Source organism: Lynx rufus, unplaced genomic scaffold, assembly GCF_022079265.1.
Source record: "Lynx rufus isolate CCGP_SWC_20201006 ecotype Redwood Valley unplaced genomic scaffold, mLynRuf1.p SCAF_13, whole genome shotgun sequence".
In the NCBI taxonomy this organism is placed as follows: Eukaryota; Metazoa; Chordata; class Mammalia; order Carnivora; family Felidae; genus Lynx; species Lynx rufus.
This window is the reverse complement of record NW_025814827.1, coordinates 45097558-45120470: the sequence shown is the minus strand read 5'-3', so window position 1 is coordinate 45120470 and position 22913 is coordinate 45097558. Positions and strand designations below refer to the sequence as shown.

Here is a 22913-nt window from a genome sequence, read left to right as displayed (position 1 = left end):
CACCCGACTCAATGATGACACTTCAAGCTTATATTGCAGGGTTTCATGGGACGTGTAGTCCCTTGACGGGGTTCTATGAATGCACGAAGCATTCTGGGAGATTGAAATTCGTCGAGAACCAGACCCTGAGATTGGTGGATCTTCCGGAGCCACGCCGTAAGCCACTGTGCAGCCCGCGGATTGGCGGGAGGAGCCACTCCCCACCCCTCCGCCTCTCGCTCTGAAGCCGTGGAAGACGCTCTGGTTGTTAGGGCGACTCATCCCGCCTTCCGGGGGCTTTTTTCTGGCTTTTTGATTGGCTGCTAATATCAAGGAATCCCTCGCGTGGACAGCGCGAGGGAAAAGATGGCGGCGATGGCGGTCGGAGGTGCCGGTGGGAGCCGCGTGTCCAGCGGCAGGGACCTGAATTGCGTCCCCGAAATAGCTGACACTTTGGGGGCTGTGGCCAAGCAGGGGTGAGGGCCCAGACCTCTGCAAGCGGAATGCGGGCTCCGAACTCGGGGACGAAGGGGGGACAGACTAGTCATCCCCGAGAAGCAGGGGTGAGGGGGTCGGAGTAAGATTAGGGCGGGAGAAACCATTACTCCTTGCGGGTGGGTGGAGAGCCTTAGGCTCTGGGGCGTAAGAAAAAAAAAAAAAAACTTATTGGAGGTGTGTGGTCACTGAGCCCCAAAGTCGGGGGAGTTGTCAGGTAAACTCGAAAAGGGAACATACAGATCTCCAAGGCCCTGGAGAGCGGGATTACAGTCTGAGAGTGGGAGGGAGAGTCAGGGGGCTAGAGAAAGAGGTAAATCTTAAGGGGGAAGGCATGGGCGATACTGGGGCAAATCTGGATGTGACGATCCTGGAAAACCGGTGACAGCAGAGTAGAAATCCACTTGGGGTGGATTTTTATCTTCTCTCCTTGTCTTTTCCATGCCTGTGTTTTGGGGAGAAATTGAGGCACAGTGCAGCGGAAGTGATCTGCCCCAAGGTGGGCTGAACTCAGCAGTCCCGTCGGGTGACTGATGGCAGCTGAGAGGGTTGTGCAGAATTGAGATAGCCTAATCCAGTTGCTTGGATTTCTGGGCACTGCTGCTCTCTTTACATGACGATTCTGGGTCTGTCGCGGTTGTAGGTTTGATTTCCTCTGCATGCCTGTCTTCCACCCGCGTTTCAAGAGGGAGTTCACTCAGGAACCTGCTAAGAATCGGCCGGGCCCCCAGACACGATCAGACCTACTGCTGTCAGGAAGGGGTAGGGACCATCCCATATGCCCCTTAATTATTAGAGGCAGTAACAACTTCTGCTTTAACAGTGCCCTCATTCTCCTCCTTTCCTGACTTGGATATATTGGTTAGTCCTGGGACACAGATAACTCTTGTTTTCTTGCTTACCTGCTAAAAGCTGTAGTCTATTCTGCATCAGGCTATCCCATATCTGTGATAGAAAAAGTCTTTTATCTCTCATCTCTACTCTTTATTCCCTGTTAAGAACTAGAAATTGAACAAGTAAAGTGCTGACCCTCATTTAGTCTTTGTCTTTCTTGGATGGGGGGAGTGCAGACTGGAATACGCTAATTGTGGGAAAGCTTTCTCCATGGATTCGTCCAGACTCAAAAGTGGAGAAGATCCGCAGGAACTCCGAGGCGGTAAGACTGTTTCACCAATCCAATGGATTTATCTAGAGGTCAGGTTCATAACCACGCTGGGTGCAAAGAGCAGTTGTTTTTTTTTTTCTCCCATAACTTAGTAAATCTAATATAATTCAATTAAAGCTAATTGGATTCCTAGCTCTTAACCTTTTCCTCTTGATCTCCATTCCAGGCCATGTTACAGGAGCTGAATTTTGGGGCATATTTGGGTCTTCCAGCTTTCCTGCTGCCCCTAAATCAGGAAGATAACACAAACTTGGCCAGGGTTTTGACCAACCACATCCACACTGGCCACCACTCCTCCATGGTATGGCTAAGGGCCTCCCTTTCTGCTGCATGTTATGATAGTCTGCTAGGTATTTTCTTGTTCCTAGCCATTGAGTAAAGAGTGCATTTGGGAGAACTGACATGTCAGTACTGCCTACCAGCATCTAAAAGTGGTAAGCAGACTGTTATAAAATATATAGAATGTATAGTTATTTCTAGAAACTTACAGTTGCAATAAAGGACAAGGCAGGTATTTACATAAGGATATACACAAGGTAAGTGTACATGTGCATATAACCACAAGTTGGGAAAAACATAAAAGGATTAACTTGTGAGCTGAATCAAGATTTTTCTTTTTTTGAAGTTTATTTTGAGAGAGCAAGCATGAGTGGGGAAGGGGCAGAGAGAGAGGGAGAGAGAATCTGAAGCAGGCTCTGTACTGTCAACGCAGAGCCTGACACAGAGCTCAATCTCACAACTGTGAGCCGAAATCAAGAGTGGGATGCTTAACTGAGCCACCCAGGTGCCCTGTGGATCAAGATATTTTTAATTGAAGGAAGCTTTCTGGACCTAGTGAGTTCCAAAGAGTTCTAAATAGAGTACTTGTTCATGTGCAGTTCTGGATGCGGGTACCCTTGGTGGCCCCAGAGGACCTGAGAGATGATATAATTGAGAATGCACCAAGTACACACACAGAGGAGTACAGTGGAGAGGAGAAGACATGGATGTGGTATGTCTCCTTTTGCTGCTGTGCCAGGGCAAAGGGGAGGATAAGGGGAGGTACAGGGTGGAGCCTGTAGGGAGGTCTCCTCGAGCTGTGGTAATTGGTGAGCTATATATATTTGACTGTATTTTTCTGTATTTGACCCCGACAGGTGGCACAACTTCCGGACCTTGTGTGACTATAGCAAGAGGATTGCGGTGGGTAAGTCCACAAGGGTACTGGGATAGGTATCCCTTCTCTGACCTCCTGCGAGTAAGAATTAGGAGTTTTGGGGGCACCTGGGTGGCTCAGTTGGTTAAGCATCCGACTTCGGCTCAGGTCATGATCTCATAGTTTGTGAGATTGGGCTCTGCTGTCAGCACAGAGCTCACTTCAGATCCTCTGTCTCCCTCTCTCTCTGCTTTTCCCCTGCACACACTCTCCCTCTCTCTTATATATATCTCTCTCAAAACTAAATAAATATTAAAAAAAAAAAGAATTAGGAGTTTTTGGAGATGCCAAGTGAAATGTGTGCATTTTTGATAACTATGTACTTCTGGTGACTTTACAGCTTGAAATACTTTTTTATTAAGTTTTGTTAAAATGACGATTTTTTTACTTTTTTTAATGTTTATTTATTTATTTGAGAGAGAGAGAGAGAGAGAGAGAGAGCAAGCAGGGGAGGGGCAGAGGGAGAGAGAGAATCCTAAGCAGGCTCCTCGCTGTTAGTACAGAGCCCAATGCAGGGCTCAATCTCATGAACCATGAGATCATGACCTGATCTGAAGTTAAGAGACGCTTAACTGACTGAGCCACACAGGCATCCCTGGTTTACTTTTTTTTTTTTTCTTTTAAGCTATGTTGTTAGTACACAGAACACTTCATTGTTATTTAGGGGGAAGACAAATGTCACTAATTGAATGTCTCTGAAGCTAGATTGATAAGGGGGAGAAAATACCTTTCCCTTCTAGTTCTGAGAAACTTCCTCTTTGGTTCCCAGGAGGAGGGATTCCTTGATGATGATACACATTAGCCACCTTGGCACAGACACCTTATGGTGTGGAAAAACTAAAATTCATTTTTTATGTCCTCTTCTCCTTCTCTGCCTTCAACATAGATTTGACTTCCTTAAACCCAGAGACCTGTTGGAACCTGACCCGAGTGTCAAAATGGTTCCCAGTATGTCAGGCAATCTGGACTTTGCAGGGTCACCATGGAGATGGCATCCCTCAAAAGAGTTCCTCTTTTAGCTTGTGGAGCATCAGATTGATAATTCTGCCATTTTCATTTCAAAGTCAGGGTTGGCTTGTGAAAAGTTGTTTAACAACATGCTAAATGTGAAATGTCAACCCTTACTCTAAACTTTTCTTTGTTCAGGCACTTGGGTGGCTCAGTCGGTTAAGCGTCTGGCTTCAACTTAGGTCATGATCTCACGGTTCATGGGTTTGGGACCTACTTTGGGCTCTGTGCTGACAGCTCAGAGCCTGGAGCCCCCTTCGAGTTCTGTGTCTCCCTCTCTGCCCCTCCCCCCACTTGTGCTGTCTCTGTCTCTCAAAAATAAATAAAATATTAAAATTTCTTTAAACGTTTCCCTGTTCAGAGCATCATATGAAGACTTCATTGGGTTTTATGAAATGGCTTTCTGATTTTGGTAGTCCATTAAAGAAAGGAGTTTGAAAGTTGCTGTATACTGTTAACATTGTCTGCTCATGTTCTGCCTGAAATACCATGATTGTTTATGAAAAGTATCTTTAATAAAGCTGGATACAGTTAAAAAAAAAATCAGGAGTTTCAGGGGCGCCTGGGTGGCTCAGTCGGTTAAGCAGCCGACTTCGGCTCAGGTCATGATCTTGCGGTCTGTGAGTTCAAGCCCCGCGTCGGGCTCTGTGCTGACAGCTCAGAGCCTGGAGCCTGTTTCAGATTCTGTGTCTCCCTCTCTCTGACCCTCCCCTGTTCATGCTCTGTCTCTCCCTGTCTCAAATAAAAAAAAAAGTTTAAAAAAAAAAAAAGGAGTTTCATGTATACTAGGCTGCTGGGCAGTTTTGCTACTTTATGTCTCAGTAGGCCTTGCTCTTAAGGAGTAAACAGATGTTGCACAAAAAAGCAAGGAAAGCCTTCTTATATAGTAGTTAACTTTCTTTTCCCTCGTGTAGCTCTTGAAATTGGGGCCGACCTCCCATCTAACCATGTCATTGATCGTTGGCTTGGGGAGCCCATCAAAGCAGCCATTCTCCCCACCAGCATTTTCCTGACCAATAAGAAGGGATTTCCTGTTCTTTCTAAGATGCATCAGAGGCTGATCTTCCGGCTCCTCAAGGTGGGTGGTAGAAGGTTTCCAAAGATACTCCAGCTAATCCTCTTGCCTTATTCACATATGTGTGGTGCTTTTTTTTTTTTTTTTCTGTGAGGCTGATTCTTTTCCTTTCTGGTTTCTGGGGAGCGATTTCATCAAAATTGGAGCTCTTGAGAACAAAGAGGCGAATGGGATTAGGAGCCCCAGAACATTTCAAAAGGAACCAAATCTCATGAGAACTTTGCAGAAGGTTTCATTTAAGATGTTACAGTGAGGATCGATGGGGCTGTTTGAGTCAGGATGATGCTTATATGGCATTAGAGGGCTTTATAAGTTTATTGAAGCTTCATGCTGTTGTGTTGATACTTGGAGATATCTGTTGAACTGGAAGACAAATCGTTTGGGCCTTATTTTACGCCAGGGTTCTTTGGCCATAAGCCATAACAATATCCCAGAATCTTGGTTCGAGGACTGTACCTGATGGTCTGACTTCTCTCACAGCTGGAAGTGCAGTTCATCATCACAGGCACCAACCACCACTCAGAGAAGGAGTTCTGTTCTTACCTCCAGTACCTGGAATACTTGAGCCAGAACCGTCCTCCACCCAATGCTTACGAACTCTTTGCCAAGGGCTATGAAGACTATCTGCAGTCCCCACTCCAGGTGGGTCTGGAGTATTCTGAGAGGAGGGAGGTGTGGGAGAAGAGTCTCTGACCATAGGTGCCCTAAAATCCTACCAGAGCTCAGGAAGCAGTGGGAGATTTTTTGGTATTCTGGTATGTTGCCCTTGCCAGAAACTGGCTAACTTATTTTCCCTTTTTCCTCTCATTCGTCAGCCACTGATGGACAATCTGGAATCTCAGACATATGAAGTGTTTGAAAAGGACCCCATCAAATACTCTCAATATCAGCAGGTATAGTGTGGGTCTGGGTCAAGTACAGGGCCGGGATGTCCTGGGTGAAGATGGGATCATAGCCATGAGGTCTTTTCTCCTTCCTCCACCAGGCCATCTATAAATGTCTGTTAGATCGAGTGCCTGACGAAGAGAAGGATACCAATGTCCAGTGAGTGCTCTTGCCCACAATCCCAGAGATTTGCATACCTCTTCTCTATCTGCTAAGTCAGCTTGACCCTTCCTCTTTCTTAGGGTGCTAATGGTGTTGGGAGCAGGCCGGGGTCCCCTGGTAAATGCTTCTCTGAGGGCAGCCAAGCAGGCTGACCGGAGGATAAAGCTGTATGCCGTGGAGAAGAACCCAAATGCCGTGGTGACGTGAGTAGCAACCTCCTTGCTGGGAAGTTTGTCTCCAGTGCCAGTTTTTCTTACCAGTGTCCTCACTTGCATTATCTTTATTTTAGGCTAGAGAACTGGCAATTTGAAGAATGGGGAAGCCAGGTAACCGTAGTCTCATCGGACATGCGGGAATGGGTGGCTCCAGAGAAAGCAGACATCATCGTCAGTGAGCTTTTGGGCTCCTTTGCTGACAATGAACTGTCACCTGAGTGCCTGGATGGAGCCCAACACTTCTTAAAAGGTGCCTCTAGGCTGGGGTGTGCTGAGTAAGGGGAATGGATTCTCAGCTTGGAAGGCCATGGCAGTTTGGGGGGCGGGGGCGGGTTGAGTGAGGCAGCAGCAGCCTAGGAGGAGGTGACAAGGTTTAAAGGAAGGTGGGTTGGACTTGGGTCATTGCCCTAGCAAATGAAGTAACTTCTCTGAACCTCACTGTTCACATCTGTAAAATGAGAGGAGTGGACTAGAGCAGATCCTCCTTAAGTCTGAGGTCTGTGGATTCCCTGAGCTGATGTAATATGTACCTTGGGCTTAGCTTTCATCCATATATCAAGGTTCTTTATGACCCTACAGAAGTTAAGAACCACTAGATTAGAATATCTTAGGTTCTTTCCAGTTTTAACCTGTGTCTCTGTAAGTAAACCTCAAAGTAGAATTTCTCATGAAAGGACCTAGACAAAACAGACCTAGACAGCTCCATGTTGTCACATGTGGTATGTTTTGATGTAGGAGGTTTGAACCTTCAGTTAGACGCACCATTTTCATCCCTTGGGAACTAATATGACCCTCCTACTCTCCAGATGATGGTGTGAGCATCCCTGGGGAGTATACCTCCTTTCTGGCTCCCATCTCCTCCTCCAAGCTGTATAATGAGGTCCGCGCCTGTCGGGAAAAGGACCGTGACCCTGAGGTAAAGAGCCACTGTCTTCTGGAGAGCTCTTTTCTCTTTAGTCATCTTCTTTTTCTACGTTAGCATCAACTGTTTTCTTGCACTGGAGAAGATGAAGTGATGGAGGAGCTGGGGATGTGGGAAAGCGAAAGTTGAAATGAAAATGTTATCCTTTTCTGTGTCCCTGAGGCTCAGGCTTCTTTTCCCCGGGGAAGTAGGTGTGTCTTGCCTGTCTGCTCCAGCTCTTGCTTGGTCTCTCGGGACAGGCCCAGTTTGAGATGCCTTATGTGGTACGGCTGCACAACTTCCACCAGCTGTCGGCGCCCCAGCCCTGTTTTACCTTCAGCCATCCCAACAGAGGTGGGTTCCCGCATGACTCTCCTCTGACTGGATGGGTGAGAGCTTACCTTTCTGGTTTCTTCTCTTGCTATCCTGGGTCTGCTCTGTCTAGGCTTCCCATCCTGTTTTTTGCTCTTGCTTTTCTAAGTTGTCTAGAGCTTTTGGCCCCTTGTCATCCACATAACTCTTCCTTGACAGATCCTATGATTGACAACAACCGCTATTGCACCTTGGAGTTTCCTGTGGAAGTGAACACAGTGCTACATGGCTTTGCAGGCTACTTTGAAACTGTGCTTTATCAGGACATCACCCTGAGTGAGTGTCTGGGGCAGTGGATGGCAGGGCATGAGTATGTTACTTGGGCAGTTTTGTTAATGTTTCATTTAGATGCACAGGGAGCCCAAGAATCAATGAATGGGGATCTTTGATTACTTGTTTCTCTGTTCACAGAAGACACACTCCTCAACCCAGGCAAAAAGCAGAGTCACAGAGACCTCAGTGTTTTCATTTTTTCAAACAGGTATCCGTCCAGAAACTCACTCTCCTGGGATGTTCTCATGGTTTCCCATCCTCTTCCCTATTAAGGTAGGAATCACCTTTAATACTCCATGGGTTAAGGAGTAACTTTTGCCATTGGTGTTCTGCCCTTTCCCTGCTCTCAGGAGGATGCTTGAGTATGACCCATGTTCTGCTACTCCCACATGTTCTTGGATCCCTGTTGTAGATGTTGAGATGTCTGCGGTGCCTGTCTCCTTAGCTTCCCCACATCTCCTCTGGCTCCTCTTCTGTCTAGTCTCTACCTTGAGCAAAAGCCCAGATCTTGTCATATCTCTGTCCTGTTTAATACCGTTCATTGACCTCCCACTGCCATCAGGGGAAAGGTTTAACCTTGTAAGACGGTGTGATCTAGTTTTAGCTTGTCTTTTCAGCTACTCTTCCTTAGTTACATTGCATCAGCCCTTTTTTTTTTTTTAATTGAAGTATAATTAACAAAGCAGTGTTATATTAGTTTCAGGTGTGCAACATAATGAATCAACAATTCTGTACATTACTCAATGCTCATCATGATTCTGTGGACCTTCTTTTGGTTTCTCTAATACCCTGTCTTCTTTCCTGCCTCAGGCTTTCACACCTCCTTTACCTGGAAAGTTCTTTGTTCATCTCTTCACTCAGCTGACTTATATTCCAGGTCCCCTTAAACATTCCACTTGTCAGATAACTTTAACTGACTGCCTGAACTAGGTTCGCTTTGCCTCCTAGGTGCTCTTGTAGCGCAATGTTCTCTGCATGTTCATAGCACTCATCACACTTCTGATGGTTTGTTTAGTGTCTGATTGTTCAGATAATTCATTCTGAAAGACTTCAAATAAACTTCATGAGGGTTGGAATGTCATGTTTTATCCTTTTCTCTGCACACTTAGCTCAGTAGTACATTGCCACATACAATTCATTAGCTCCACCCTGAACCTCCCTGTCTTTCTTCTTACAGCAGCCCATTACGGTACGTGAAGGCCAGACCATCTGTGTCCGTTTCTGGCGGTGCAGCAATTCCAAGAAGGTGTGGTATGAGTGGGCTGTGACAGCACCAGTCTGTTCTGCTATTCATAACCCCACAGGCCGCTCATACACCATCGGCCTCTAGCCCTGCCTACAAGTGTTGAGACCTTGGAAGCAGCTTCAAGTTCTGCTCCTGTAGCACAGAAAGTGCAGTACATCTGTGGGCTGTGATTCCCCTTGCCCATCAGAGTGGAGCATTTCAGTCTGCTTTCCTGCCTTACATCAAGGTGGGCAAAGGATGAGAGTTAATTGCAGGGCTCGAGCCACCAATCTGTGAAGACTTCAGGCCAGGGTGGGAGGAATTAGTGCTGGATCTGAAGCTACTCCAACAGGCATTCGGCCTCAAGCGCTCCCTGGAATAGCCCTGAGAACATGTGGATTGAACAAATTTTCAGCCCTTTTCCCTGCCCATCTCTGTTCCTGTTTTGATGGTTTTGTGTGGGAGGAAATACAAATAAAGTGAAGTTATAGCCTTTTCCTGCTCCAACCCTGTTGCCCCCTGCCTCTGCTTTCCCACACTTTACTTAAACCTAGGCATATTCAGATCTGTGCCCTTATGCAAGATTCAAAGTGCCCTAAAACTTTGTTCCCTATTCAGGAAGCTTAATGGTCACACTTGGACTCCTGGCCGTAGGCCTTTTTGGCCAGCTGCAAAGAGGTCTTGTACATTAGGTCCTGTGATTAGGCTTTTCTCTGGGGATGAAATTTTGCCACTATGGAGAAAGATGTAGTAGTGAGTGAAGCCAGCTTCCCTTCCACTTTTCTGAGCTGCTGCACCACCAGCTCCTTTGCTACCTCTTGGAAGGGAAGCTGGAAGCCATCCAGGCATCGCCGGCAAGAAGGCACCTATTTTGTTTGAATAAAATCACAAGGTGAGAGTTTGAAGTCCTAAGAGTCCAATTCTCCATTTTACAGAGGAGGAATCAAACTGATAGATACGAAGTTAGTATTCAAGACTGGAACACAGATCCTCTGACTCTGGCTCTCTTGATGTTATAACCAGCTATATTTTTGGCAGCACGTATGGGGCAAGTGAAGTGTGGGGATTATGGAAGCCCTTGGAATGTGAGAATGGACCTTAGTTCCTTCTCTTTCTGGTTAGAGAGGGCTGAGTATTGCACCCACGGAGTCCCAGGAGAATCTTCCAAGTTTACTCTTGGAGTGGGAGGCGTGTGAGCTGTGGGACCAGGTAATGACGATATGGCAGAATGTGAAAGAAGACAAATCTGTTACAAGACTTGTGTTTCCCGGGGCCAAAGCACTAAGGGCAAGAGGAGATGGTTGGGAGGGTTGTGTAGACAGCCAGCTCAGAATGGGGATGTGGAGTTCGGCATCCCTCCTGACGTGTGCCGCAGTGTCCCCAAAGCTGTCACAGGTAAGTCCGACGCAACCCTCGGCAAATCAGAGTAGGGAGGGACTAGCAAAGAGGTCAATTGTACCTCTTTGCCGGCCCTGCCTGCCGGCGTTGGCCTGGAGCTCGGGAGCTGGGTAGGAAATCATTCCCGCTGGTTCTTTGCCCGCGTTCTCCGCCTTCCTCAAGTCGCCTAACCAATGAGAGAGCTACGGGCGGGCCGCCTTAGGACGCTTCCACTTTCCCGTGTCTGGGAGAGGTTAGCCAATCAATGGGAACTTGATGGTTGCTAAGAAACATTTGAGCTTGGCTCCACCCATGCTTAGGGTTTTGGCCAATGAAAATTTAGACTTTGGACTGTTGCCGCGAAACCAGTGAGATTAGTTCCACCGCCTAAATGTTTCGGCGCCTGCGCAGATTGGGGAAAGTTCTGGAAGACAGCGGAGGTGCCGCCATTTTGCGGGAAGAGGAGAAGCTCCGACTGCAGTGCTGCTTTTACTGCTGAGACTCTGGAAAATAGCCCTGCTTCCTGCCCCCAACACACCCAAAGGAACGGAGGAAACCGGGGCCCCCTGCGGGGACCCGGAACTGGTGAGAAACCCCGAAACCCGGTCCCTCCGCGACGTCACCTATGCGTGACGTCGCCGCACGGCGCCTCCCCCTGACGTCACAGGCAGAAAATGGCGTCAAGAGCAGAGTCAGGCAAACTTTTAAAAACAAAGAAAAATTGTTTACTTTGATTTGGAAGTGTTCGCTACCTAAATGTAGCCCGCTGGCATGGATTTAGGGATCGGCACCCTCGTGGGTATATCTCTTAATGGTGAAGGTGCTGTCTTAAGGATCCCAGTGACTGATATCTTTCCAGGTCCCCTCTGCCCTGACGTTTAGGGTCGTCCATACCGGGGCGGTCTGACAGAGCTCGCAGGTTCGGGTTTCAGCTCTTAGTGCTACCACTCCGAGAGAGGCTAGGGAACTGAGATTTCTTCCTCAGTCTTCAGTCTCTGGAAGACTCGTGTTCACTCTGTCGTCTCGGGGCTTTCCTTCTTTTTTTAACCACACATTCCGTGGCCTTACCGGAGGATAGTGAGGCTTCATAAGAGGTTTTTAGCATGGGACACTGGCCCTCGCAGAGACCATGCCAGTCGGTTGCTCATAGTAAGGACCATTTTTTGAAGTGTAGCCTTGGCTTGTTACGCAGCATGGGGAATGTTTTTTATCTTACTGCTCCTGTTCTTAATTAAGCTGTCTTCAGTTTGGAGGTGTTTGTGTCCAGCTCTGTGACTGTGGACCCAGGAGGTGATCACCCTTTGGGACTCAGCATGTGGTGAATTTTGCCTGAACTGAGCTGACAGTGGTTTTTCACTCTTTTTTGACCCTTAAGCAGTGGGGCCTAAGTTAAGTGCTTGTTTGGGTCTTGACTGTGCGTTGATAGAGCCCTGAGACTTGCATGATTGTGGGCCCTCCCTTAATGCAGTTTTTGGAGCTGGGATGGACTAAGGCTCTTACAGTGTCTTAATGGATGGGATTGAATGGACTTTGACCCATAATTTGGGACATGGGAAGAGTTTGAAAACTCCCAGTGTGAAAATGCATGGTGTTTGGGACTTTACTGCTTCTAGGATATCTGAAAAGATGCACCAAACCTAGTGAGATTTCATTTCAAAATGTGCTGGTGTTGTGTGTATCTTTGCTTAAAGGGATTCATTCATTTCTGAGTACCTGAGTGAAAACTTTATTTGATAGGTGGTGGTTCGTTTGTGGACTTAAGTGAAAGTTTTTGTGCGTTTAAGTAATTCCTACTCTGTACTAGCAGTCAACAGAGAGCAATTACTGAAATCCGAAGCATTTCATTTGGGGAGGAAAAAGATTGTAAAAATATAAAGAGGAGCTGTATGACACCTAGAGAACTTGTATAGACCTGGCAGCCAAAATGACTGGAAGAAACAGAACATCAAAACCTTTAAAGAACCATTTTTCCACAATAGGCCAAATAGTATGTATTAAAATTAGCCAGGTTCCTAATATTTTGAAGTGTATGCTGCCTCATACCTACAAGACACATAATAAGGTGTGACTGAGGGGAGTAATTCTTTTGATAAACCTGTCAGAACAGTCATTCTTCAGATGAGTATGTATTTAAAACTAGACATCTTGGGGTGCCTGGCTGGCTCAGTCTGTAGAGTGTGACTCTTGAACTCAGGGTTGTAAGTTTGAACACCATGTTAGACGTAGGGATTACTTAAAAATGAAATCTTAGGGACATCTGGGTGGCTCAGTCAGTTAAGCATCTGACTTCGACTCAAGTCATGATCTCACAGCTTGTGAGTTGGAGCCCCACATCAGACTCTGTGCTAACAGCTCAGAGCCTGGAGCCTGCTTCAGATTCTGTGTCTCCTCTCTCTCTGCCGCTCCCTGGCTCGTACTGTCTCTTTCTCTTTCTCTCAGAAATAAATACTAAAAAATTTTTAAAAGCCCCCCCAAAAATAAATAAATAAATAAATAAATAAATAAATAAATAAATAAATAAAACTAGACATATTAGAATGCTGTGTACTCTTCTTTTTAAAATCTTTAAAGTTCTGGAAAACAGCATGGAGGTTCCTCAAAAAACTAAAAATAGAACTACCCAACGACCCAGCAATTGCACTACTAGGCATTTATCCACGGGATACAGGTGTGATCTTTTGAAGGGACACATGCACCGCCATGTTTATAGCACACTATCAACAGTAGCCAAAGTATGGAAAGAGCCGAAATGTCCATCGATGGATGAATGGGTAAAGAAAATGTGGTATATATATACAATGGAGTATTACTTGGCAATCAAAAAGAATGAAATCTTGCCATTTGCAACTACGTGGCTGGAACTGGAGGGTATTGTGCAAAGTGAAATTAGTCAGAGAAAGACAAAAATCATATGACTTCACTCATGAGGACTTTAAGAGACAAAACAGATGAACATAAAGGAAGGGAAACAAAAATAATATAAAAACAGGGAGGGAGACAAAACAGAAGAGACTCACAAGTATGGAGAACAAACTGAGGGTTACTGGAGGGGTTGTGGGAGGGGGGATGGGCTAAATGGGTAAGGGGCACTAAGAAATCTACTGAAATCATTGTTGCACTAAATGCTCATTTGGATATAAATTTTAAAAAATAAAAAATAAAATTAGAAAAATCTTTAAAATTAAGTTATAAAGTACAGGAGAGGTAATTTGATCGACTTGATAAGACATTAGACTTAGAGTCAGGGGACCTTAATGAAGAGTCAGCTCTTCCATTTGAGCTTTGTGGCTCTGGGCAATTCATAAAACCTCAGTGTTTTTCATTGTGCATTGGGTCTGACAGCTGCCTGTGACATATATTACCTTTGGTTGTTAAACGTATGATGTTACTTATAGTAAGCAGTTGAGTTCACCGGTTTTTAGACACAGCTATTTAATCTTGATTTGAATTCCATTTTAAGTCTTAAATTTGTTTCCAAGTAATTTTTTTCTTTTTTTAACTTTTTTTTTAAGTTTATTTAAAAAAATTTTTTTAATGTTTATTTATTATTGAGAGACAGAGAGAAACAGGGCATAAGAAGGGAAAGGGCAGAGAGGGAGACACAGAATCCGAAACACGCTCCAGGCTCCGAGCTGTCAGCACAGAGCTAGTCGCAGGGCTCGAATTCATGAATCATGAGATTATGACCTAGGCTGAAGTCAGATGCTCACCCGACTGAGCCACCCAGGCGCCCCAAAGTTTATTTATTTTTGAGAGAGAGGGAGAGAGAGAGAATCCCAAGCAGACTCTGCACTCTTGGCACAGATCCTGATGTGGGTCTTGAACTCACAAACCTCAAGATCATGACCTGAGTTGAAACCAAGAGTCATACGCTTAGCAGACTGAGCCACCCAGGTGCCCATAGCTCCAAGTAATTTTTATTTTATTGTTTTGCTCTTTCCAAGAATCTTGTTTCTGAAACAAGCTTAGTTCAGTGCCTAGCAATATCAGGTACTGTAAATGACAAATGGAACGATTAATTTTATTTTTGTATCACTTAGTTTATATTAGTATGTTTATACTCATTGTTAAGTCATCAAAATAGGCTGTGGGCTTTGAGGGCAACAAGGACAGCATCATTGGATAATGCATTAGCTCCTTTAAAGAGGACAAAGCTCTTGGGGATATGGAAAGTCTGGTTATGATTAGCTTCCTTGTACAGAAATTCTTCAGATTAGTTGGAGGGTTGTGTTTTTTTTTTGTCAGATTTACTGAGATATAATTGACCTAAAATAAAACTGTACACATTAAAGTGTACAATTTGATGTTTAAACACCCATGAAACCAACACCCCCAAAAGTTACCTCTGCCCTTTTATAATTCTTTCTTCCTTTCCCCTGCCCACCTCGTCCATCCCTAGGCAACCACTCATCTGCTTTCTGCCAGTACAAGTTAGTTTGCATTTCCTAGAATTTTATATAAATGGAAGCATATGGTATATACTTTATCTGGTCTTATTTCTTTCACTCAGCATAATTATTTTGGAATTCATCCATGTTCTATATATTGATAATTCCAGACCAGTATATATTTTTTTAATAATTTAGCGTACTGATTTTATTTGATATCTTCTGGTTTTTGTTTGTTTGTTTTTTAATTTGACAGGCCTGTGGTGGACAGTCTTGGGAAGGATGATTGCTAGGTGTGAAAGCTCGGGGGAGGCAGGAAGTCTTACCCTGCCTACCTAGACAGGCTTCAAAGTGGAATTGGTTAAGCCTGTCTTAATCATAATCTTTCTGAGTTACCTGAATTCTAGTTGCTGTTGTACACGAGATACTTACTGATGAGTTGCCTAATTATTGATGTTTGAGTGGGGTATGTGGGGAGAAGAGCTTAGGGCAGATCTGCATTCTGGTGTTGTTTTGTCTTGTTCCTGATTTGTACTCTTTCACTTTTACCTTTTTATTGGAAACGTGTGTCTGTTTCTGTGATTGACGTGTAAGCCAGTTATATATACAGAATTTTGGAACTGTAGAATGGAGGCCTAGCGTCTACTGTAAAATGAATAGTAATTTTGAATACCAACACTTTGTTTTCACAGGACAGGGTCCATATTGTAGTTTCTTCCTACCTATTCAGTTTCCTTCTCAACCCTTGAGTTTTTCTGAGCCACAGAGCTGAACTAGTTAAGGTTTATAATGTACAAAAATAAACCTAGAGTAAGCAACAGCCAGGAAGATCCCTTTGGAATTCAAGAAACAGAACTGTATATTCTGAAGTCTGTTTCTTGGAGAAGGAAGGGAATGTGGGGTGCCAGAAGGGGAGGAAAAATACGAGTTTCTCACGTATCCATGTCTTCTCCTCAGATCTGCTACGATGGCGTCCGATGACTTTGATATAGTGATTGAAGCCATGCTGGAGGCTCCCTATAAAAAAGAAGAGGTAATACTCCCCACTTCACTCCTAGAATTGGGTTAGTAAGAAGCAGCAGTTCTAGGTCATCAGCTTCAGCATTTTGTGAATCCTTTTTTCCTGCTTGTTTATTATGTGTTGTGGCTATTCGTAAAAGTCATAGTCTTTTAGCGCACCCCACTCTCCAGCTCTCATATTCAAAGACATGCTGGCAGAGAGGCTCCCAAAGCTGGGAGTGTGGGGGAGAGGTTTGGGCAGGGCATAATGTGCTAGTAATTAGTACTTTGCTCAAAGCTCTCAGTGACACACTAGAAAGTCAGTGTATCTCAAACCTAAATAATTTCTCACTCTCCTGGGAAATAGATGTCAGTGGAACCAATGTTGGGTAGCTGAAGTTTTGACAAAATCTGTCACTCTGATCTCTTTTTGATTTTCTTTCTTCCTATTTTATTCCTTTTGTTAGGAGATCGGGTGCCGAGGAACTGACTAGTTAATTGTGAGCTTTGATTTCATAATCAAATCTCTGTCCAGTTTTGTTCTTTTGTTGCCCAGTGGAATGTGTGTGTTGCCACCTTGTGCCTTGTGACGTTTTTCCTGGCTAACCCTTTAGGATGATCAGCAAAGGAAAGAAGTTCAAAAAGATGGCCCCAGCAACACCAACGCCAGCAGCAACGGCAACAGTGGCAGTGGTACCAGTGGGAGCAGTGCCAGTGGGGAGGCAAGCAAGTGAGTGTGGTATGGAGAAATGGGCTGGCAGCTGGGGGAAAGGAAGCAACCATGTCCATGAGAGAAACAGCCAGAACAGGGAGATGGTTGCTTAGAAGACTGCTGACTTTTAGTGATGGCTCCACTGGGTCCTGAGAATAACGGTGACTTGGTTTGATGTTCTTCTAATCTTCACATTCCTGCCTAGATTTGTGGATTTGTTCTAGCATCAGTATATTTTAATTGAATAAAACAGCAAGAGGACCCCTGATTTGGAGACAGCAAGTTTGGCCTGGCTTTGGGGGGGAAACGGCCACTCCAGATGCCTGACAACATCCAGGGCTGTGTGCAAGCTCGTGTTGCGCGGTTACTGTGAACTCCTGCCAGGTCATCTTGGGCACTTTGGTCTTTGACTGCCGTTCCACCCTGGCCTTTCTTTTGTTTCTTGTCCTTGGGGGGAGAGAATAAAACGTTCTCAATAAGTTATCCCCTCTTTCCCAGGAAAAAGAGGAGTCGGAGCCCTAGTAAAAGCAGGGATAGAAAGCGCAGGTAAGTAATTGTGGGGACTTTTGGATTTTGAGGATTGCTATAAGTGGAAAGATACCAGGGAAAGCTCTCCATCAAAGGCCAGAAGAGGTTGGTTTGTCCTTCAACAAACTCAGTAGTGCCTTCCACCTATAGTCGCAGTCGAGATCGGGACCGGCACAGGCGGAGAAGCACTCGGAGCCGAAGTCGAGAGCGGCAGCGTCGCCACCGCAGCCGGAGCTGGGACCGTCGGCACAGTAGTGAGTCACGCAGTCGGGACCGGCGGCGTGAGGATCGTGTGCGTTACAGGAGCCCGCCACTTGCCACTGGGTAACACCTCTCACCAATCTGATGGCCTTTGTGTTGTAGTCTGGGTAAAACCAGTGTGCTGTGCTTCCTGCCTGGGGATGCTTACAACCTGATGTGATGGGCAGGAGACCTTGTTATTGGAGGGGTGGTGTTGAGAATTCCCGTGAGGTGAAGTGCTGGAATCTGGTTTTCTCGTGTTAGAAGACTGAGCATTGGACTAGCGCGAATGACATTGAATGACACGATTTTCCGTTTGTTGTTCTCTGTTCGATAGGCGTAGGTATGCGCACAGTAAGAGTCCTCATTTCAGAGAGAAGAGCCCGGTCAGGTGAGTGGATAATGAGCTTTCCCAGGGATTGTGAGGTGTGAATAAAAAGCCGTTTGAGCTGGAATACAGGAACTTGTAGTGCTTGAGTGTAGCTAGAAAACAAGGACTGTGTATCGGAGCAGGTGTCTCAAGAAATTGTACTTGTTTGGGGCGCCTGGGTGGCGCAGTCGGTTAAGCGTCCGACTTCAGCCAGGTCACGATCTCGCGGTCCGTGAGTTCGAGCCCCGCGTCGGGCTCTGGGCTGATGGCTCAGAGCCTGGAGCCTGTTTCCGATTCTGTGTCTCCCTCTCTCTCTGCCCCTCCCCCGTTCATGCTCTGTCTCGCTCTGTCCCAAAAATAAATAAAAAAAAAAAAAAAAAAAAAAAAAAAAAAAACGTTGAAGAAATTGTACTTGTTCTTTAGGGAACCAATTGATAATCTGAGTCCCGAGGAGCGTGATGCCCGCACGGTTTTCTGTATGCAGTTAGCTGCCCGCATTCGGCCTCGAGACCTGGAGGACTTTTTCTCTGCTGTCGGCAAGGTAACCTTCCCTCCCTTAGTTTTCGTCCATGTGGCCTATTTTCTGTCCATCCTCCCTTATGCCCAACTCAGGATTTCCTTCTTGCCCCGGATAGGTTCGTGACGTCCGGATCATCTCAGATCGGAATTCCCGTCGTTCTAAGGGCATCGCCTACGTAGAATTCTGTGAGATCCAGTCTGTGCCACTGGCCATTGGGCTGACTGGGCAGCGGCTGCTCGGAGTGCCTATCATTGTCCAGGCCTCACAGGTGAGCAGGCTGAAAACCTGACACAAGAAGATGGGGTTGAAGGTAGGAGGTATGGGATGTGACCCGTCATTTCCTCCTTGCCTAGGCTGAGAAAAACCGACTGGCAGCCATGGCCAACAACCTGCAGAAGGGTAGTGGTGGACCAATGCGCCTCTATGTGGGCTCCCTGCACTTCAATATCACTGAGGACATGCTCCGGGGTATCTTTGAGCCCTTTGGCAAAGTGAGTAGAAAGTGATGGAAACCTCTGAAGGGAATTGGAAAAAGTGGGGAGGGTGAGTGTACCTCTTTATTCTGACCACGATTAAGGTACTGCATCCATCGAACGGGCATGTAGGTCCACACTGGGAAAGTTAGGCTCCATCTTTGTCTTCATAGTGCTCAGTAAACGGGTCAGTCAGGCACCGTGAAATCAAATAATGGGGTGCAGATTAAGTAAGGTTGGTCAGGAGAGGTGGTTTGAAAAGAGATGGCATTTGTCTCTTCTTTAAAAATTTGGGGGCCCCTGCGTGGCTCAGTCGGTTAAGAGTCTGACTCTTGATCTCTGCTCAGATCATGAACTCACAGTTCATGAGATTGAGCCCTGTGTCATTGGGCTCTGTGCTATCAGTGAGCCTGCTTGGGATTCTCTCCCCCTCTTTCTCTACCTTTTCCCCGCTTGAGTGTATGCATGCACTCTCTCTCAAAATAAATAAGCTTCAAAAAAAGAAAAGATTTGGGAGAGTTGAAATCGATTGGCTGGAAGGTTAGAGGTAGTGTGAACAGTCAGATAGGAAAGCTCAGGTTAGCCCAAAGATTGTTAATAATTTCCGCCTCTTCTACAGATTGATAATATTGTCCTGATGAAGGATTCAGATACAGGCCGTTCTAAAGGTTATGGTTTCATTACGGTAAGTTTCTGGTCTTGAAGTTTTGAATTTCAGCGTGGGTTTGTCCACTTGTCTGATTCTGCAGCTCAGCCTCCTCCTCCTCCTTTAGGAACTGTCTAAATGACTCATAAGCCCTGGTGCCTGAAGCTTGGACTAGCCTTCCTCCCCTTGAGATGAGTGCATTGCTTGAGATCTTGGCTTTGCTCCCACACTCTGTCAGTGGCCCTGGCATGGGGGTGTCCAGGAGTTCAACCAGCTTCCCTGGTGCTGCAACTTGCTTTTTGGGTAAAAGTAATGATTTCAGGCAGCAGCTAAAAGGTTGGGGGCATGAGGGAGGTTAGATGTGGGCTTTTGTAGACATGCTTCATGGAATTGGTGTTTTCATGATAGTGGGAATAGAGATTTATATTTTTTCTGGCACTATCCCATTTGAAGGAGTTTCTCCACTGAGAAATATCTTTATGTTTAAAGACGGCTATAGGGAGAATAGTGGGGCTGTGTCTTACCTTTTCCTGACACTGTCACAAAATTACTTCCAGTTCCCATAACTGGTTCTTCCAGCCCTGTGTGACTCCAGGCTGAAGACTGGCTGCCAGCCACAGAGTCTCACAGAAGCTGATATTTCCTGGGTTTAGTCCAGGAAGCATACACCCCCCACAGTTGCCTGCAGGGCAGAGGAGAGTTAGGTTGTGTTCTGCACAGGTGAGGTATTGCTCACCTCAGAAGTATCCAGTAAAGGCAAGCCACCTACACCACCTGCCTAGGAATTGTCAGTACCAACGTGCCAGGCCCTAGGGCAGGTGCCACCAGAATAAACAAAGCCAGCTTTGGTATTCATGGTGGCAAGTACCTCTTCTAACACCTTGTGTGACTCAGTTGCAGAAAAGTGTTGGTGAGGCCTTTTTGCCCTTGCGCTGCTGCCTTTTTGATAAACACCCATGACACTTAAATAGCAGACTGGAAACTTTTCTACACTAGGCAGCTCTGGTGACGCTGATGAAAGGGACTGGGGAGTGGAGCCCTCTGATCGACAGCACTGGTGTAGGCGTAGGGGTGGGGTGCAGTCTTGCTCTCCACGCCAGGGTGCGCTCCCCCCTGCGACTGAACTCTGGAGTTCCAGATTCCTTTTTCTTGAGTGAGAATTGAAACTGACTAGTCCAAAGGGCTGAGATAAAATAAAAGTCCAGGAGTTTGGGCCCCTTACCCTGTCTTACTTCCATTTTATCTGGTCATTTGTGAAACAGTCTGTCAGGGTAGGCACTCTATGGGTAATAGATTTTTTTTTTTTTTTGTATTGTTAGGTTTTTAGTGTAGCTGGAAGATTGAAGTGATTGCCATTTAGTCAGTTGGAAAAGGTCCTTTTTACCCCATTTTGGGAGGATGGGGACCTTAGGTCACATTCCCTGTGACAGAAAAGTTTGTGCCACGGTGAGCATGCAGTTTTCCTGGGATAGCGAGACTAGGGAATAGTAGTGGGGTTTTGAGAGCATGTCTGTGTCCGGGAAGTGACTGATACGGCCTGGGTTTCTTGTAGTTCTCAGACTCCGAGTGTGCTCGGCGAGCCCTGGAACAGCTGAATGGCTTTGAGCTTGCTGGTCGACCTATGAGAGTTGGTCATGTGACGGAGCGACTGGATGGTGGCACAGACATCACTTTTCCGGATGGGGACCAGGAGCTGGATCTGGGATCAGCAGGTGGACGTTTGCAGCTCATGGCCAAATTGGCAGAAGGTGGAGAGAGTTTCTCTGCAGAGTGAAGAACATGGGGTTGAATTTTAGATAGGAGGTTGGGACTTAAACCCACCTTTTCTTTCCCTTTTAGGCTCTGGAATGCAGCTGCCTACTACCACAGCTGCTGCTGCTGCTGCCGCCCAGGCTGCTGCTGCCTTGCAACTGAATGGGACAGTTCCCTTGGGGGCCCTGAACCCTGCGGCTCTGACTGGTAGACTTAAACTTGGGAAAGGGAGGAATTGGGTTGGGGCCTGGAAAGAAGGAATGCTATGTGCTCACCAACTCATTGTGCCTCTCTTTTTGCAGCTCTGAGTCCAGCCCTGAACCTCGCCTCCCAAGCAATCGCCTCCCAGTGCTTCCAGCTTTCCAGCCTCTTTACCCCTCAGACCATGTGAGTCTCAGGGTCTGGTATTCATGGTGGCAAGTGCCATGTCTTTGGTTATTTTCTTTCCTTTGGTTTCCCATTTACCTCTTCTCCTTGCCATAGGTAAATCAGTGGCTCAGTACACTGCCTCCCTGTGCCTCTGGGTGCCACTCCCTTTTCCACGTCTACCCTTCCATGGCCCCTTCTCTCCATTTTGTGGACCAAGCTATCCTGAGGGCGTGGATGTTGACTCTGTGGGAATTGGGGCCACCTTTAGACTCCAAGAAGAGCTCCTGCCCAGGGCCCCATCGGGAATGGACTCTGCTGAGCAAAGCCAGTAGTCGAAGAGGACAGAATCTGCACCTATATTGAACACCTGTTTTTCCGTGTGTGTCATCTCCCGGGATGACCTTCATTGCTCTCTCCGACCAGCTCTTAGTGATTCCTCGATTCCTCCCCTGTTGGGAAGGCCGTAGGGCATTAACTGAGGGAACTAACCTCTCTCCTTTTCCTGTACTTTTACCCTTCAATCTGTTGAGGAAAACCCTTGAAGACCTCTAGTCCAAGAGGACTTTGCAGTTTGGAAGGTGAACCTTGAAAGTGCTGGCTTGCTGCTGCACAGGCCCTGGAAGATGGCATGGACATGAACATTGTGAAGCTTTCCTTGGGTCTCAGCTTGAGGCCAGAACTGCTACTGTGGGCTCAGCCTCTTAGTGGGAAGTATGGGAGTAATCTGTCCTGCCAGGCATTTTGGATGTCTTAGGGGCATTCAGGAGTTGAGTGAAAGGTGGGGTACTTCTCTACTAGGTTCCATCTTCCTCTGTATAGTTTTCCTTCCTCCCAGGTCTTTCCTGTGGCCCAGGGTGGGAGGATGGAGAGGAGGCTGCTATTCTCTACCACTTCCCATGTGCCTCTACCATGGGCTCAACCCCAGCTGTTAAAGCTGCTCCTGTCCCCTACCTGGGCACATGTGAGCCCTTCTCACTGGATTTTATACCCTTGTGTCTGTGTACATAAAATTGTGTGTATGTGTGTGTGTGTGTGTGTGTGTGTGTGTGTATGTGTACACGTATACACATACACATACGTATAAACTTTGTATAAAAGGCAAGCTCCACTGTTGTGGCGGCTGCTGCCCATGTGTGTGTGGTCTCAGTCGGTGTATCTGTCTGATGTTAATAACTTTTCATGAGCCAAAACCGTGAATGGTTCTAGGATATAAAACATTTGTAATGCCTTTCTGTTTTTTCCCTTTAATTTTGTTTTATCTAATGTTCTTTAGAAATTAAAATGGACAAAAGGCACACGCCTGGATGGAGTTCCCAGTCTGTATCTGCATTACACCTTTAGCCCCATTGTCTCCTCCGTTTGTCTTCATCTTAACTATTTCCAAACCTACCTTGCCCACTGGACACACTTCCCAAGGCTGTCTCTGCGTCTAAGGGACAGATCTTGTCTTTCCACCAGATGGCAGTGTGACAGTAGCACATTCTGCTCCTCAAGTGGCTAGAGGTGTTTGAGATCTTGAGCAGCTTAAGTACCAGGGAAGCGTAAGCTCACCAGTTTTACCATTAGCCTCTGTGCCCGCTTTTGGCCCT

At 46.3% G+C, this 22913-nt stretch overlaps 2 protein-coding genes across 4 annotated transcripts; both read left to right on the top strand.

The window, feature by feature from the left end:
* Nucleotides 1–241: 241 nt before the first annotated feature.
* PRMT5 (protein arginine methyltransferase 5) lies at nucleotides 242–9474 on the top strand. Its single transcript, XM_047075447.1, has 17 exons — nucleotides 242–455; nucleotides 1118–1236; nucleotides 1545–1630; nucleotides 1806–1940; nucleotides 2518–2630; nucleotides 2776–2825; nucleotides 4757–4920; nucleotides 5398–5559; nucleotides 5733–5810; nucleotides 5903–5961; nucleotides 6045–6167; nucleotides 6254–6429; nucleotides 6986–7095; nucleotides 7341–7434; nucleotides 7612–7728; nucleotides 7934–7998; nucleotides 8903–9474. Exons 1-17 carry the CDS (start codon nucleotides 346–348, stop codon nucleotides 9053–9055), a joined length of 1914 nt encoding a protein of 637 aa, XP_046931403.1. The 5' UTR covers nucleotides 242–345; the 3' UTR covers nucleotides 9056–9474.
* Nucleotides 9475–10736: 1262 nt separating this feature from the next.
* Nucleotides 10737–22624, top strand: RBM23 (RNA binding motif protein 23). 3 transcript variants are annotated; one of them, XM_047075446.1, is made up of 14 exons: nucleotides 10737–10912; nucleotides 15673–15748; nucleotides 16329–16444; nucleotides 16925–16972; nucleotides 17105–17278; nucleotides 17532–17585; nucleotides 17988–18105; nucleotides 18200–18352; nucleotides 18438–18575; nucleotides 19177–19242; nucleotides 20756–20915; nucleotides 21043–21162; nucleotides 21258–21342; nucleotides 21439–22624. In XM_047075446.1, the coding sequence occupies exons 2-14, from the start codon at nucleotides 15683–15685 to the stop codon at nucleotides 21440–21442; spliced, it is 1302 nt and encodes a 433-aa protein (XP_046931402.1). In that variant the 5' UTR covers nucleotides 10737–10912; nucleotides 15673–15682; the 3' UTR covers nucleotides 21443–22624. The 3 variants fall into 3 exon arrangements, with proteins under 3 accessions (XP_046931402.1, XP_046931400.1, XP_046931401.1); XM_047075444.1 differs by having other exon boundaries at nucleotides 20756–20951; XM_047075445.1 differs by lacking the exon at nucleotides 21439–22624 and having other exon boundaries at nucleotides 20756–20951; nucleotides 21258–21346.
* Nucleotides 22625–22913: the final 289 nt, after the last annotated feature.